Consider the following 17,186-nt stretch of genomic DNA (forward strand, 5'->3'; position numbering starts at 1 on the left):
GTCTCTGCACTGAACAAGAGGAGAGAGAGAGAGGAAGGGGGAGGAGAGAGATGGATATTGAGAGAGGAGGAAAAGTAGGAGGGGAAAAGGGAAGCCAAGAATAGCAGGTTGGACAGATGTGCATAGTCAAGAGCTGGTGTTGCCATCCAAATCCCAAAAACACCGGTGAACAGGCACAAACAAGCCTGCAGAATCGCCGTGTAGAGCTTCAAAGCTGAAAAATGAGGATACAGTGACTTCAGTTGTTGAGGATCAACCTGAGCAGATGGTAAGACTCTGCAAAACATTGGGAATAGCATCGTTCTGTGGAGCTTGACGACAATGGGAATATCTTTCAGACTGGAATTGTTGTACTGGATTTGCTTCTGGAGCAGTGATTTAGTAACACTTGTCTGTTTGCATTGCAGTGTGAAAAGAGCAGAGAGATGCTGTGAAGCCAAAGCATTTCTTTCCAGCCGCTGTCATTGTAACATCTTCTACTCAGAAAACATGTATGCCTTCTATTCTCTGCTGGTGTACATTTTCTACACTGTTTTCAAAAAGGAGGAGGAGGCAGCGCTCGAGGGGGTGTGCAAAGAATCCCCGGAGGTATGTGTGGCTGCAGCGGACAGAGGCCGATAGACATGCTAATATATGCATTCCCTATTGTCTGCATAAAATGTGTGCAAACAAGTCTTGGTAGAAAAACTGAATGATTGATTAAAAAACATAAATGTTATATTTAAGTAAAAATAATAAAATGTTTATAAAATAAATTGAAATATAAAATACAATGTTTTTAATAAAATATTATTTATTCAATATAATATTAAATATAAAATATAATATTAGATATTAAATATAATATTAATATAAAAACAGGCAGTTTCGTTAAAGTGAGAATTCGATAATGCATGCATTCACAGTCACGTATCGTATGTCCAGTGTTGGGGAGTAACTAGTTACATGTAACGGCGTTACGTAATTTAATTACACAATTATTGTAACTGTAATTAGTTACAGTTACTACGAAAAAATGAGTAATTAAATTACAGTTACTTATGAAATTTTTAACGATTACAAAGGGGATTACATTTGAATATTTACACATATCCACATACACATTTAACTGATTTCTTTCCCAAATTGCACTGACTATTCTGAGACATACCGCCCTAATAATTTCCGGGATGCGAAAACACAGTCTGGTTTCGTAGAATCCAGTCATAAAAAGGGAATGCCTAACGCGGACGGAATATGCCACATTTTGGATGACTAAATCAAAAGTAGGTCAGTACACTTGAATCAAAACATGACATGGACTAGTGTCTGTGAATATTAAGCCCCAAAAATGCAATATATGAGTTCCACATTCTGCGTGTCTGTGGAAATCAGGCGCGGACTGGACACCGGGAGAACCGGGACAATTAATATCATTATTGTATAATTTCCTGCCGAATGTACTAAAGCGATAATTTGCGAATCCGCCATTTGATAATTAAATCTCTAATAAATCATGAATTGTTAGTCATGACTCGCGCGCTCTCCGCGCCTCCGCCAAACGGTTTGGATTACAGACTCGGAGTAATCAATGCGAGAGAGTGAGAGAGAGAGAGAGAGAGAGAGAGAAAGAAAGAATAGAGTGGACAGCTGGAGCAGAGAAGCAGAACTACTGTTCAGGGTTTCAGGTCAGTTTCATCTGTAAAGATGCTTTTTTGTCTTTGTTTTTTTATTTATTTAATCAAGCAGCAGCACGTTGCTCATCAGTCATCACTCAAAATACTATATAAAGGACATCATTATTATCTGTTGTAATGATACAGTAGTAATTTAGCTGAAAAAAATTCAGATTTTTTTTATAGGTTTAGGGGGAGCTACGACAGACAACAACACAACCCTTACGAAAATTAACGTTTTAATATTTAACTATAAATCCAGAGAAAATGGTTACTATTGTTTAACTGTGATAACCAAAAATGTAAAATTATTTTACAAATGTATTTATTTAAAAATAAATACAAATCCATTTGCAAAAAAATAATAAATAAATGACTCAAGGTTATTTTACTTTTATATAGGCTAATAAAAGCATGGTTAATTTTTGTAAGGGACAAATATGGATTATATATAGGATTTTTCTATAAAGATATTGTAGTATTGTAGAGAGTATTGTATTGTAAAGTATAGTTTTGTTCAATCTTGAGTATTAAAGTCATGAGAGAGATGCATAACAGGGCAAAATAAAGAAACTGAAGAGAAAAATGGAAGTGAAGGTGCAGTTCAGGAGAGAACTTTTAATTATTTTGCATGTCCCCAAATTAAAGATTTAAAATAGATAAAAAATAGTTTTGTCCATGAATTTGTTTGTATGAGTTTGAATTTCAGTCTGATTTTTTTTCCCAGTCCGCCCCTCCTGTAAATTAATGGCAAAGACATGGTTTCATTTTCTACACATAGGCCTGCTGAAGCTCGCAGTGTTTTCAACCTCTGCCATCTCAATATAGGAGTACACGAGCACATAAACATAATTTCTAGAACTGCTCTGTGTCACTTCATGTGCATTTTACTTATTTTGAGAAAACTATCATCATATACAAAGAGACAGCAGTTTAAAAGAAACACCAATGTTTAGGATTTTATTACACAGAATACGTCACATGCTTATTAGATAACTGTATTTAAGTTGATGTATATGCTTTTATTTATTATTCTTTAATTTTCACAAATTTACAAAAGTAATTAGTTACATTACTTTAATAAAGTAATTGAAAAAGTTACACTACTATTACATTTTAAACAGGGTAACTTGTAATCTGTAACCTATTACATTTCCAAAGTAACCTTCCCAACACTGCGTATGTCCTCAGGGGTTGCTTTAACACCTTCCAATAATCACATTCGTCTTCCCTGTAACTGACAGGGGCCTGGCCATGTTTCCATGGAAACAGAGAGGAAGGGGAAAGGTAGCCACACCCCTGGGTTGGGCAAAAGAGGGTGTACAAGTCTGAGTGATTTGAGTAAGATTGTTTCCATAATGTTGTTTAGTTACATGATGATCTAAATACAAAGAGACGATGTTCTGTGTAATCAGTATACAACCATAACTGAATGTGAAATTTCAGGCAGCAGTAGTGATAGTGATGGGACGTCCCTCAGTGATGAAGATGATGAGTTAAATGAAGGTCATGGATTACCTGCCAAAACACCATTAACAGCTTTCCTGTCTTTCAAGCAAGAGGCAGAAAAGAGAAGAGCTACAAATTCTCCAGCAGAACCAAATGAAAAGGTGAAAAGCTCTACCTACATTTACATTTGCCCACATTTCCTTGTGGGGGTGATTTGGCGAAGTGGTAGTTTGTAATATTTGAACAGACACTTTGTCTTATAATGTTATAATGGTAATAATGCTTATAATGCACAGTTAGTTCAATGGTAACGAATGATACTTCGAATTTGTGTGGATTGAAGAAGTGCTATTGCATTTAAGAATAAGCAAATTTGAAAAAATGACAGAAAAGACTTGCAATGACCCAAGTCAAGGACCTCATTAGACATTAATCAGGATGGGTGCCATATTTATTTTTTTCATGAAGTAAAATGGGGCTGAATATTGATTGTGCTATATGTCCCTTGGAGCCTCATTTTCATTACCAAAAAAATTTATATACGTAGTGTCCTTATTTGGTGTGCTTAACATTTTCTAAAAGAATGTGTAGAAATCTAGTCGAACATGAAAAAAAAATGTTTTATTCAGTGCACAGCTTTTATTAAATAATTGAGTAAAATTGTATGTGTATTTTCCAGGTGACAGAGTCTCCATTGCTGTCTGTGATGACACACCTCCTGAGTTTCCTGGAGCAATATTCCCACCTGCAGCAGCTGCAGCAGCAGGCAGATCAGTACCGTCTGCAGCTGCGCAGACACCGCGTCCAGCACCGGCGGAAAATGAAGGCCCTGTGTGCTTCCTACCGCCAGCGCCTCAGAGACAAGAACAGTGTGATTAACAGCCTGGAGGAAGTGATCGCTCAGCAGCAGAGCCCATCGTCTGAAAATGAGGGTGAGACCTTTTGAACCTAAAGAAATTACAGAATCTCAATGAGAAGATTTTAGCTGTGAATAACAATGAGTTTATTAGATGCTGCTATTACCTCGATATTGATTTGTTGGAAGATGCTAAAACTTTTTACCGTCCTTGCTGTTCGCTCTGAAGGTATCAGCCTTTAAAATTATATTTCTGGCTCACTTTTTCTGTCTTAAGAAAAAAATACATCCTTATATTTTAATTTTATTATTATTATTTTTTTTAAATATGAAATAATCTTAACTTTATTCTTAGGTTAGAAAATAAGAAAATAGTTGTTTTATCATTTTAAAATTTTAGAATAGAATTTTATCAATTTAATATAGCTCTAGGTGATATCATGTGCTGTTTGCTGTTTGGATTCTGAATCTTGTAGTTTGACGTCAATGGTAAAAGAAACGAGGACCCATTCAGATCATGTGCACAGCTAAAAAAAATTATTTAATTAAGAACACTGGAGAAAGGTGCTAAAAATAGCAGACAGATGGCTTTAGAAACTGGCATTGACCTTAGAGCTACAGAGGGCATCTGGACTCTCTGGCGGTCTGTTTCTCTTCAGACTTCACCAGGTGTTCCTCTGTCACCTGCCAGCCAGACTCACTATTAAACACTGCATTGGTTTAAATTGTCTCTTGCACTAATTCGATGTCAGATGTACTTGTCTTTGTAGTTCAGTGGATGCACATGATGTGCGTATGCCATCAGGATTTACTGAGCTACAGTATATTAAACCCAGGGGTGTTTTAAAGGAGGTCTGAGATTCTGATGAAAGCTATCTGATCTGGTTCATCTTCATGGCAGTTGTGCATCCAGCATCTGGACTCCCAGAAGTATGTGAAATCAACTAACACATTCATGGAAATGCACAACTACTTTATGGCCATTTTTTATCTAAAGTTTGGTTCACACCAAAAATGATAATTATGAAGAAAACTATAACAATTACTAGCATCCACACCAATGCACACCAAACGTTGTTTATTAGTGCTGCATTTATGCTATCTACTGCTTTCTTTGAAGTCAATGCTTTTGTCGAGTCTTTGCACTCTTTCTATCCTCAGATATTTGAGTTCTGTATAATTACATCATAACAAACCCTTCAACGCAATTATAGATATTATTCTCAACATGTGATTGAGAAGAAGCTAGCTGAGAAAATACAACTCCATTTCAGGGTTTTAAAATCCCTCCAAAAGAAAGAATCAAACACTGTTCAAATGTCTACTATTATATAATGAAATATATGTCAAATGAATTTATGTGCTATTTGCATACCTATGTATAGAAAAAAGGGAGAAAGCTAGTTGCTGGTTATCTTACAGCAAGACTTACTGGGCTATGTTAAATCTATAGCCCCTTTGTCATGATACCCACATTTCAGAAAATTCAGTATCAGCCTGAAATACAGATATGATTCATGTTAATCAGATGTCTAAATGCCTCATGGGATTGGGAATACATGTGTTTGTTGCTTCTGAGACCTCAATATTTGACTATATTTTTCAATAGTTTAGCCATGTAGTAAAAATGTCCATCTGTATGGCTGTCACTTGTCTGCAGCACTAGGCTTGTTTCTCAGTGGCTCACAGAAATGAATAAAACATTGTGAGAGGTTTTTTTTCTTACAAAATCAAGTGCACTTACAAATACTAGCAGAGCTTAATGTCATGTGCACCGCTGCTACTAGTTATTTAAATATAGTATTGGCATCAGTGGTTCCATGAAGAACCTTTAAAGGGATAGTTCACCCAAAACGTTTACTCACCCTCCTCAAGTTGCTCCAAACCTTTATGAGTTTGAATATTTTGAAGAATGTTGGTAACCAGGCAGTTGACGGTAGCCATTGACTTCGGTGTCAACATTTTGGTTGACAATATTCTTTAAAATATCTTCTTTTGTGTTCAACAGATGAAACTGTGACATAAATTTTGTTTTTGAATATCCATTCTTCAAAAACTGAAAGCTTTATATTTTAAGAGTGTAAATATGCTTGAATGATTTCAGGTTTATTTTGTTACGAGAAAGAGACCAGTCAGCCTACAGTAGTAGAACTAAGTCATTGTGTAATATTTATTTAGCATTATTTTGTTTAAGGCTGTTCCTCGTCACGTTTGGTCTTCCACCACATTTGCAGTGGGATCCCCGTTAACAAGTCTCCATTCATCCATCTCACCAATCCAATCGCTTCACCTGCAGCACCTGTCTGACAGCGCCTGCCTCAGTAATTAGTTCACAGCACAGGAAAAGACAGCATCTCTTACTCAGCATATCCATAATTAACGGCGGGAAACTAAGTAAAATGTTTCAGAGGAGTTAGTCCGCACGTTGCACAGGCCTTCGAGTTCAAAACTCGTTGATATTGCCTTGAATTTGTTGCTTAATGGAGTTTTGCTTAATCGAGTTCTTATAAAAATGTAAAATAAAGAACAACTGGAACAAAATTTGAGCTTTGATTTGGTATCTTGGCAAACTCTGGAGAAGAAACAGTGTTCTCAAAAGTTCACAAAGTTTACAAATGTTCTCCATGAAATACAGTTGGCATCTAGGAGATACAATTTTATTTTTGATGTTGTTATAAAAAATTTAATAAAAAACTTGGGTGATCTTCATAAAACACATTCATAAAACAATAAAAATGTGTATATAAGCTTTTCTCTGTAATATTTATACCCTTTTGGGTGTGGAGGAAAATCCATAAATCAGCTGAGAAATTAATTAAGCAGTCGATTGTTCATGTAAATTAAAAGAGCCTGGAATTAGATTATTAAAAAATAATTCAATTAAAAATGTTAGAATAACTAGAAGAAAAAAAAACATTTACTTTATGTGGCAAAAAATCATGATAAAATATATGATATTTATCTATGCAATATAAGGTGCTTAATTATTACAATTTCAGTTTATCTATTGCTTTTTTATATCTATTACCACTTTATTGGATTAATCATTTAATTGAGTTAAAGTCAATATGGATTATTAAATTATTTAAAATACTTCTTTTATATATATATATATATATATAGTTGGACCCCCTTTTTTTCTTCAGAACTGCCTTAATTTCTCATGGCATAGATTCAACAAGGTGTTGGAAACATTCCTCAGGGATTTTGGTCCATATTGACTTGATATCATCACGCAGTTGCTGCAGATTTGTTGGCTGCACATTCATGATGCAAATCTCTCGTTCCACCACATCCCAAAACTGCTCTATTGGATTGAGATCTGGTGACTGTGGAGGCCATTTGAGTAAAGTGAACTCCTTGCCATATTCAAGAAACCAATCTGAGATGATTTGAGCTTTGTGACATGGTGCATTATCCTGCTGGAAGTAGCCATCAGAAGATGGGCTGTAGTCATAAAGGGATGGACATGGTCAGCAACAATATTAAGGTAGTCTGTAACATTTAAACGATGCTCAATTGGTACTAAGGAAAATATAAATAAAGAAAATATCCCCCACACCATTACACCACCACCACCAGCCTGAACCATTGAGACAAGACAGGATGGATTTATGCTTTCATGTTCTTAACGCCAAATTCTGACCCTACCATCTGAATGTCACAGCAGAAATAGAGACTCAGACCAGGCAACATTTTTCCAATTTTCTATTGTCCAGTTTTGGTGAGCCTGTGTAAATTGTAGCCTCCGTTTCCTGTTCTTAGCTGACGGAGCGGCCCCCGGTGTGGTCTTCTGCTGCTGTAGCCCATCTGCTTCAGGGTTCGACGTGTTGTGTGTTCAGAGATGGTTTTCTGAATACCTTGGTTGTAACAAGTGGTAATTTGAGTTTCTGTTGCATTTCTATCATCTCTGACCAGTCTGCCCATGACCTCTGACATGTAGTTGTTTTGAGGTTCTGCTGTGTCAACTTTCTCTAGTCAGCCCTGTGATTTTTGCAGTCATTTTGCAGACCACCCAACATAAATAAGGAATTTCTAAATGAATTTGCTCAATTTATGAGTGAAATTGTCACCAGTCACAATAGGATTTTAATACTGGGAGACTTTAACATCCATGTGTGCTGTGACTCCAAACCACTAATCAAAGACTTTCTCAGTTTATTCGATTCTGTTGACTTTGTGCAATGGGTCTGGACCTACTCATGCTCGGGGACATACTTTGGACTGGACCTACTCATGCTCAGGGACATACTTTGGACTTGAATTTATCTCATGGCATGTCAGTGCTGGATATAAAAATTGAGGACGCTGGCATATCCGATCATCTGCCCATATTGTTCTCAGTGTCTCTTGATGTATATATCCCAAGTCAATCATCATTGCCACGATGGACTTGTATATTTAAAGACTGCTCAGGTAAAGAATTCTCTTCAAAGTATGAGATATTAGGTGCCATTAGGATATGAACACTCTTACCGTTCACCTGGATATAAACGAGCATCTTAGTATCTTTAACAATACTTGCTCTAATATCTTAAACTTTATCGCACCATTAAAGATGAATAAACATAAACATTATCCATTACCTTGGCATAATGATATCACTCGTTCCATTAGGCAGACCTGTAAAAGGGCGTAACATAAGTGGGAAAAAAGATACAAGTCTATTTGCCCTTTTTATAAAAAATTCTTGAGAAAATTGTCTTAAATCAACTTCAATCTTATTTGTCTCAAAATTGTCTGAAAATTTAAGTCTGGTTTTAAGCCTTTCCACAGCACAGAGTCGGCCATCTTAAGAGTTCTAAATGATGTTGTGACGAGTGGGGCGGGGCCGAGGGACATGGGAGCGAGGCCGGGGGAGTGATTGGAGATGAACTACACCTGTTCGACCCACCGGTCTCGAGGCCCATGGAGGAGATGGAAGGATATAAAACTGGAGCGACGACAGTGAAGGACGAGAGAGGACCAGGCCTGGGCTTTTAGTTGTGTTTTGGTTTTATTTGCGCGCACCAGTCGTCCGTGAGGGGCTGGTGCGCTGTTTTTGTGTTTATTTTGTTATTAAAATGTTTTTGATTGTCCGCCGGTTCCCGCCTCCTTCTTCCGAATGAAGGTTGTATATCGTTACAGATGTCATGTTGACAATGGACTCTGGCCAGTCTATTGCTCTGGTCTTGTTAGACTTTAGCTCTGCCTTTGATCTGGTCAACCATGATATTCTTAAATCTTGTCTTGAGGCATGTGTTGGTTTACATGGAACAGTATTACAGTGGTTTAGGTCATATCTTACCAATAGGAGATATGTCATCAACATTGGACATCATTCCTTCTCTGAGATGCTTTTAAGATCTGGTGTACCCCAAGGATTGATTCTTGGTCCGGTATTTTTCTTAATTTATATGCTTCCATTAGGGTTTATTTTTACCAAGCATGGGGTCTCTTTCCATTTATATGCAGATGACACCCAAATTTACATCACCTTAAAGCGTTGTAATAAGTATGCCATTAAGCCCATTTTCGATTGCCTGAAGGACCTGAAATTTGGCTTACAAGGTTTTTTTTTTTTGCCTTAATGAGAACAAAACAGAATTCATTATGTTTGGTCCTAATGATCATAGTGTACACGACTTCAAAACTACATCTCTGTCATCATATAGTACCACCCGTGTCAGAAACTTGATTTGACAATAACCTTAAATTTGACAAGTGAAGTCATTTCTATCATTAAGGAAGCTTGGAATAGCAATACACGCATTTGTTACATCCAGGCCTACTACTGTAATTCTCTGTATGTTGGTCTTCCTCAGTCCTGTGTTTCTCGTCTGCAGTTAGTCCAGAATGCAGCAGCTCGACTTCTTACTGGAAAGTGCAAATATGAGACTATTACACAGGTTTTAATCTCACTTCATTGGCTTCTAGTAAAGTACAGAATTTATTTTAAAATTCTACTGTTTGTTTTTATATCTCTTCACAGTCTGGCCCCACTGTACTTAACCGAGTTGTTACAGCCACATACTTTGTCGAGATTGCTCAAATCTACTAATTCTGAATTGCTGCATGTTCCTAGGAATGTTGTCGGCTCAAAACTTTGGAATAGTCTCCCCTCACACATCAGAACCGCCTCAACCTGTTTTTAAATCCACTCTAAAAACTTATTTATATTATTTATAATTTAATTTATATTTGTTATTCTTCATTAATCTACCATTTTGTCAATTGACATATTGATATGTCAAAGTATTATTTATTAACAAAATTTATGCACATACATTTAATGGCAGGATACGGTAATACTGGAATTTCTTACTATTTTTATTTCTTATACAAAGGCTGTTAACAAATAATTCTTTCTCAAAGTTTATTTTTATCTAAGTTTATCATTCTTATCCAAATGACTCTCAGTCATATGAATAAGTTATACTATAAATGATGAATTATTAAGTTTTAAATAAAGCAAAAATTATTGGAGTACATTTGACAAGAAAATTATATTTCAGTCTACTTTAAAATTGAATCTTACTTGCTGTTCTTTATAATTTTTGTGAAGTTTACTACAATGTCTTAGTGAAAATTGTTTTAAAGTGTTTCAGTGTACTTTTGAAATTCCACTCTAAACATATGACATGTGTGTGTGTGTGTGTGTGTGTGTGTGTGTGTGTGTGTGTGTGTGTGTGTGTGTGTGTGTGTGTGTGTGTGTGTGTGTGTGTGTGTGTGTGTGTGTGTGTGTGTGTGTGTGTGTGTGTGTGTGTGTGTGTGTGTGTGTGTGTGTGTGTGTGTGTGTGTGTGTGTGTGTGTGTGTGTGTGTGTGTGTGTGTGTAGGTGACTGCATACTTCCTGCAGCATATCCGGATGGGTTGCATAAGTTGGTTCAGTCCCTATGCGGGCTGCAAGTAGAGAAGAGTCAGCTGAGAGGAGAGCTGCGTTTGCTTCATTCCCAGCTGGAGCAGAGAGAACGAGATCGGCATACTAAAGTACAGGCTTTCCAACAGCAGGTGCTCAGCATTATACTTTCCCTCTATTCATTCAGTCACCTATTCTATCCATTCCTCTGCTCATTCAACCCACTTAGTGTTTTAAATAGCATGTCTACCACACCAATAATCCTAAAAGTATTTTGGGTTTTCAGAATCAAGTTTTAAGCTCTGCTGTAATCTGTTGGCTGCACATTTCCTCCATTTATCTGATCATACAGTATCCCATTTTTCTTTCCAGACTTGCTAAGCTGACTGCATTGATTTTGTCCCTGTAGATTGATGAGCTGAAGAGCCGTATTGAAGAAAGAGAAGAGGAGCTGTCCAAACTTCGAGTTGCATCGGTAAGCTTTTGGAAGAATCTGTTCCAGTGCTCTGCATTCGAAACTGAGCACATCACAAACCAGGCCAGACAGTTTCAAAACGAGTTTATCTGGGTTGTTTCATTAGATACTTCTTTTCCAGGTCAGCTCTGACTTTTTATGGGGTGTGTTTTCTTTTCACCAGGGAGTAACAGACTCAGAAAAACGAGTGCTTTGCTTATCAGCAGAGAATGAGAGTTTGAAACATAGCCTCACAGTGACACAAGGTCTTCTGCAGCAGCTGTCAGTCATCCCTTCCCAGTCCAGCTCTGTGCTCATCAAGGTAATTCTGGCTTTTAATTCACTGGGTATACTTTAAATCTAGCACATCAAAACTCCTTGTTTTGCATAAGTTTTTCTTTAGCTTACTGTCCTATCCTGCAGGAAAATGAGAACCTGCGCAGTCGCGTTCTGCAGCTGGAGAGTTCACTGCAGCAGCAGACAGAGCAGCTGTCGCGTCTGGAGCAGCAGAGGGAGCAAAGCAACTGGAGAAAAGCAGAAGAGCTCAGGAGACGAGAGGAGTGCGTGAGAGAGCTGAGGCTTGAATTGGACAAAGAACGCAACAAGGAACCTGTGGTTAAAGTAAGAAAAATTCAAGATTAAGAACTTTAAAAACCTAAAAATACAACAACAATGAACTTGATAAAAAAAAAAAAAAAAAAAAAAAAAAAACTTTTATTCCTGTAGTATGTTACTCAAACTGTGGAGCTAGAGTCACCTTCAACTCTACGCCAACTATCCGAAGCCAGACAACAGAATGAACAGCTTTCTGAGAAGCTAAGCAATCAGAGAGAACGATGCCGACATTTGGAGGAGAACATCAGACATTCAGATGAAGTCAGCTGCAATTTACAGCACAAGGTTTTTAAGCATTATCCATTTGTTTTTATGATTGTACATACAGTATAACTGCAGCAAAATAACTCCAACTCTGTTGCTGGGATCTCAGATACAAAAGTCATAATTTATACAGTACATGTCAGAACACAACTGTAGAAAACCTCAGCTCCTTTAAAAAGTACTGGCTCCACAGATTACTGCATATGAGAGGGAGATTGGGACATTAAGGGAGGAGCTGCTGAAGGAGATTGGACATCTTGAGGAAAAGAAAGAAGGGGCTGTTAAAGCGGCAGCTAACTGCTCTCAGGAGCATCTCCAGAGCTTGCAGGATCAGTTCACAAGTGAGTTTAGTTTACTGTAAATATAGTACAATTCCTATGGTTTATATCTGTTTCTTAAAGGAACAGACAATACAAACATGAAAATATGCTGAAAATGTACTCGCTCTCAGGCATTCTGCATCCAGACATTTTAGCATTACATCACTTACTCACCAACGGATCCTATCCAGTGTTATTATGGAATAATAATTTCACATTTTAGCATAAAAATGTCTGAATAATGTTTTTATTATTATTATAATTATTTATAACATGCAGTTTCTTACTTCACAATAGATGTACTATTGAATTAAAGTCACGTTGATCATTTGTGGATAATTCTGATGTTTTTATCAGCTATATGAACTCTCATTCTGACGGCACCCATTCACTGCAGTGGATCCGTTAGGGAGCAAGTGATGTAAATTTCTCCAAATATGCTCTGATTAGGAAACAAACTCATTCTTCTCTTTGTGTGGCACCACTTTCAGCTAATTTTGTGGGTTGACTGTTCCTATAAAATGGTTTTGGTGATTTCTGGAATTGCGCTTGACATTGTCTTCTGAGTGTGCTCATGAGCGCCCCTTCTGTTGACATTGTTAAATGTGCAGCAATGTATTCAGCTTAGTGCATGTTTATATGTGAAATTACCAGCCCTCCAGAAGCGCCTGAGTGCTCTCCCTCCCACATTACATACCATGAAGACCGATTATGCCAGCCTTCGCAGCCAGGTCCGCAACTTTTCTGACTTCTATGGAACAGCTATCAAAGAAGCCAAGAAACAGGTAACTAAACACCATACTTCCGCACAAACTTGTACTACTTGGAGAACTTCTAAGATCTAAGAGTTGATATAGTCACATTATATCTGTTGCTGTCATTTATGAATCATTTTCTAATATAACCACAGATTATGGCAGGTATAAATGAAATGTCAGAGGCCAACAAAGAACTTATGGAAAAATACAGAAAGGAGGTAGCTCTCCGCAGGAAGTACCACGAGCAGCTGGTTGAGCTTAAAGGTAGGCAGCATTCACTATTTTTAATATCTAAAAAATAAAAAATGAGCAAAATCTAAAAGAAGTGTTTTTATTTTCATTTCACCAGGTAATATCCGTGTGCTGTGCCGTGTAAAGCCAGTACTGAAGGAAGATCAACATGAGGAAGGCCAAACAGTAATTGTGACAACAGACCCCAATAATGAATCTGCACTTACAGTTCTAAGCAAAGGAAAAGCCAAAAACTTTGAACTGGATAAAGTGTTTCATCCTCAAGCCACTCAAGAAGAGGTAAGCAGGGTATAAATCATATTGACATTAAAAACTACCTTGCTGTCACCAATATTGTCATTTTAATGACCAATATTAAAATTCATTACTATTATGTCTAAATAAATAAAAAAATTAAAAACTAAAAACTCAAAATAACTCTTTTAATATGATTTTCTTTATCTCTCAGGTGTTCCAGGAAATTGAGCCGCTCATCACATCCTGTATAGATGGATATCATGTTTGCATCTTTGCTTATGGCCAGACAGGATCTGGCAAGACCTATACTATGGAGGTAACACATGGGGATCTGTAACTATATACCTGTCATAACACACGGTTCCAATTTCATACTTTAGACCCAGATGATCTGTTTCCATTAATTATTCAGTAAGTCTGTCAGGTCTGGTTAACCATCTGTGCCTGCTCAGGGTACTGTTGAGAACCCCGGCATCAACCAGCGAGCCCTGAAACACCTGTTCAATGAGATTGAGGAAAGAAAAGACATGTGGACATTCACCATCAGTGTCAGTTCAGTGGAAATTTACAATGAGGTCCTGAGGTATTGCATTTTACCTCTTCATAATGGCAAAATCTATGGTAATTGTTGGTAATTAAAAAAGAAAATGTTAGAAGCATTCAGTAAAGTGAGCTGTCAGCTCATGAAATAACCTGATATTTATGAGGAATATTAAAGGGTTAGTTCACCCAAAAATGAAAATTCTGTCATAAATCACTCACCCTCACATCGTTCCAAACTCATAAGATTTCCATTCATCTTTAAAACACTAATAAAGATATTTTTATGACACGTGATTTCATTCCTTGCCTTAAAAGTGTATTCAACCAAAGTTTGATACTTCAAAACATGAATTGAGTGTTTTAATTGAAGTCTTTTGATGAGACATGATTGCATTTTATAATAGACAGATTTAAATTGGGCTATTATTCATATATAAACATACATAAAGCAAATCCAATATAGTAAGTGAAAACTCAACTGTACTTGCTTGACATGCAAGAACAAACCTCACTGGCAAACATATCTTCCCTTTTTCTATTAGTCGTTTAATGAACTTTTCTCAGTTTTGGTTTAATGACAGGGTTTTCAAGGGTGTGAGTTTGACACAATGAGTTTATTAAAATTAAATCATCAACATTGTTTTGTTGCCATCAGAGATCTGCTCAGTAAGGATGGAGAGAAACTTGACATCAAGATCAACCCTGATGGGACGGGTCAGCTCCACGTGCCAGGACTCAGGGTCATGGAGGTCAAAAGCTTCCAGCATATCAAGAAAGTGAGTCCCAAGGTGGCATCTGTCAAGATAATGCTGACTATACAAAAACCATTCTCTCCAATCATCTGTTGTTGTTGTTGTTGTTTTTGTTGCAGATTTTGGCCATAGCTCGAAAGAACAGGATTACATTTGGAACACAGATGAACCAGCATAGCTCTCGGTCTCATGCCTTGCTCACTGTGACTGTGCTGGGCACAGACCTCGCCAGTGGAGCCAAAACCACCGGTCAGTCCAAAGATTCTGCATCTTTAGATTGCTTAAGTTGCATGAGTTCCCCTTCAAGAAGCCCTCGCTATCCTTGAATGACCTTATTCTCTTGACCTCTCTTTTGCAGGCAAGCTGAATCTTGTGGATCTGGCTGGTTCTGAAAGGGTGTGGAAATCTGGGGCAGAGGGGGAGAGACTGAAGGAAGCCCAGAATATCAACCGCTCGCTGCTGGCTCTAGGAGATGTGATCCAGGCGTTGAAGGCCCACCAGACTCACATACCCTTCAGGAACTCACGACTCACCTACCTGCTGCAGGACTCACTGGGAAAAGGCAACAAAACCGCCATGGTTGTTCAGGTACAAAGATTTACAGAGACTCACTAGATAACCCTGACAGCAGAGTCTAGGGTTAAAAGCAAGGTTTAAAAATACAGTAACCCAGATTTGGTTTGAGCATAGGGTTAAAGCACCACCTAACTAATAATTTCAGCTTTTAAATAAAGCCAATGAACAACAGTGCTCACGTACAAATAATTTGTCTTCTTTAGGTTTCTTCTCTTGAGAGCAACGTTGGAGAGACCCTGTGCTCGCTAAAGTTTGCCCAGCGAGTGTGTAAGGTGGAGCTGGGCCCTGCTGCCCGAAAAATCGAGACAGCTGGACATAATGAAAGTAAAAATTAATGCATACCATCGACCCTCACAAGTAAACACCAGAAATAGCATCATCTCAAGTGCAGATGGAAAAGTCTTGCACTTTTTAACCCGTGGCTGAGGTTTCCAAACCTACTCAAGGGCTACAATTCTGGAAACATACGTTCTAGTTTCTTCCCGCTACCTAGCAATGGCTTTTCTCCTTCAGCTGATCTGCATGTCAAAGTCTCACCAACACCAATATCAAGACAAGCTCTCTGTCACCATAAGTGCAATGTATTACAGAAAATGCTCAACAGGGAAGACTGGTGATGATATTTCAGTAAATCTTACATAAAATCTTGTGTAATGCTTGATATATACTCAAAAAACTTGAAATTATTTGGTATAATATATAGTCTAGGAAGTAATGGCCAAACGATATATTTTTAGTGTATGATTGGTGTGGACTTCTGATAGGATTATGTGTGTTGAACCAGCCAGGATGTCTTTTATTAGGTTCAGAGTTTGTGAGTTCAGCCAGTTCAGCATTTGCTGATTTTATTTCTGACGAAGGTGGTATGTTAGCATTTCAAGATCCATGCTAATAACCGAAAGGTCACATTTTTTTAACCCTTGAAGTGGTGATTCATGAACAGGATGGTTCTTGAGTTATTTGATAGCACCACTCTGTTCTGAAGGAGGAAATAAAGCCAGGATTTGGATAGGAAACCATCTGCTAAAGATAAGAACGGAGGTATCTATACTTCACAATATTATGTGCAATTGCACCTCTTAGTGGTGAGCATCTCATTTTTCATTTAAACATTATTATATATTTTATTATATTTTCATTATCTATTCATTATAAACATACAAACATCTAAAATATCAATATATTTAAATAAATGATATATGATTATTAATTTTCTGGGATGATTAGGATAAGTTTACGTTTAATGTGAAATGTCATTGGTCTTTTAGGTTAAGCCATGTTACAGAGGGGGGTGAGGAATGCACTTTATTGTCAAAGACTTGTGCTGTCCATACAACTTATCTTTTGACTGAAAATGTACTGTAGGTCTATCTGTTTGTTTCGGAAAATGTGCATCTTTAAAATAATGGCAGAATAATTCTAAAAAAAAAAAAAAAAAAATCTAATAACAGACTGATTTAACCCTCCTTTAAGCAAAAATGTACTTGATTTATTCAAGTGTTTGAAGAGACTGGCTCAAGTACACTCACTAATTTATTCAAAACATCTTGAAGCCAGATTAATGTACTTCAATTTTATCGGTACTGTTCTCATCAATTATGATATTGTATTATTCTCT

General features: G+C 37.2%; 1 protein-coding gene across 2 annotated transcripts; it reads left to right on the forward strand.

Moving 5' to 3' along the window:
• Positions 1-67: 67 nt before the first annotated feature.
• On the forward strand, positions 68-16,878 carry LOC132102850 (kinesin-like protein KIFC3). 2 transcript variants are annotated; one of them, XM_059507536.1, is made up of 20 exons: positions 68-268; positions 408-588; positions 2,900-2,996; positions 3,102-3,265; positions 3,784-4,036; positions 10,777-10,949; positions 11,207-11,272; positions 11,436-11,573; positions 11,675-11,872; positions 11,978-12,151; positions 12,324-12,471; positions 13,105-13,235; positions 13,361-13,472; positions 13,558-13,739; positions 13,909-14,013; positions 14,150-14,280; positions 14,896-15,016; positions 15,112-15,241; positions 15,351-15,580; positions 15,772-16,878. In XM_059507536.1, the coding sequence occupies exons 2-20, from the start codon at positions 490-492 to the stop codon at positions 15,901-15,903; spliced, it is 2,784 nt and encodes a 927-aa protein (XP_059363519.1). In that variant the 5' UTR covers positions 68-268; positions 408-489; the 3' UTR covers positions 15,904-16,878. The 2 variants fall into 2 exon arrangements, with proteins under 2 accessions (XP_059363519.1, XP_059363520.1); XM_059507537.1 differs by having other exon boundaries at positions 69-268; positions 10,798-10,949.
• The last annotated feature ends 308 nt before the right edge of the window (positions 16,879-17,186 follow it).

The sequence above is a fragment of the Carassius carassius genome, chromosome 24, assembly GCF_963082965.1.
Source record: "Carassius carassius chromosome 24, fCarCar2.1, whole genome shotgun sequence".
Classification (NCBI taxonomy): Eukaryota; Metazoa; Chordata; class Actinopteri; order Cypriniformes; family Cyprinidae; genus Carassius; species Carassius carassius.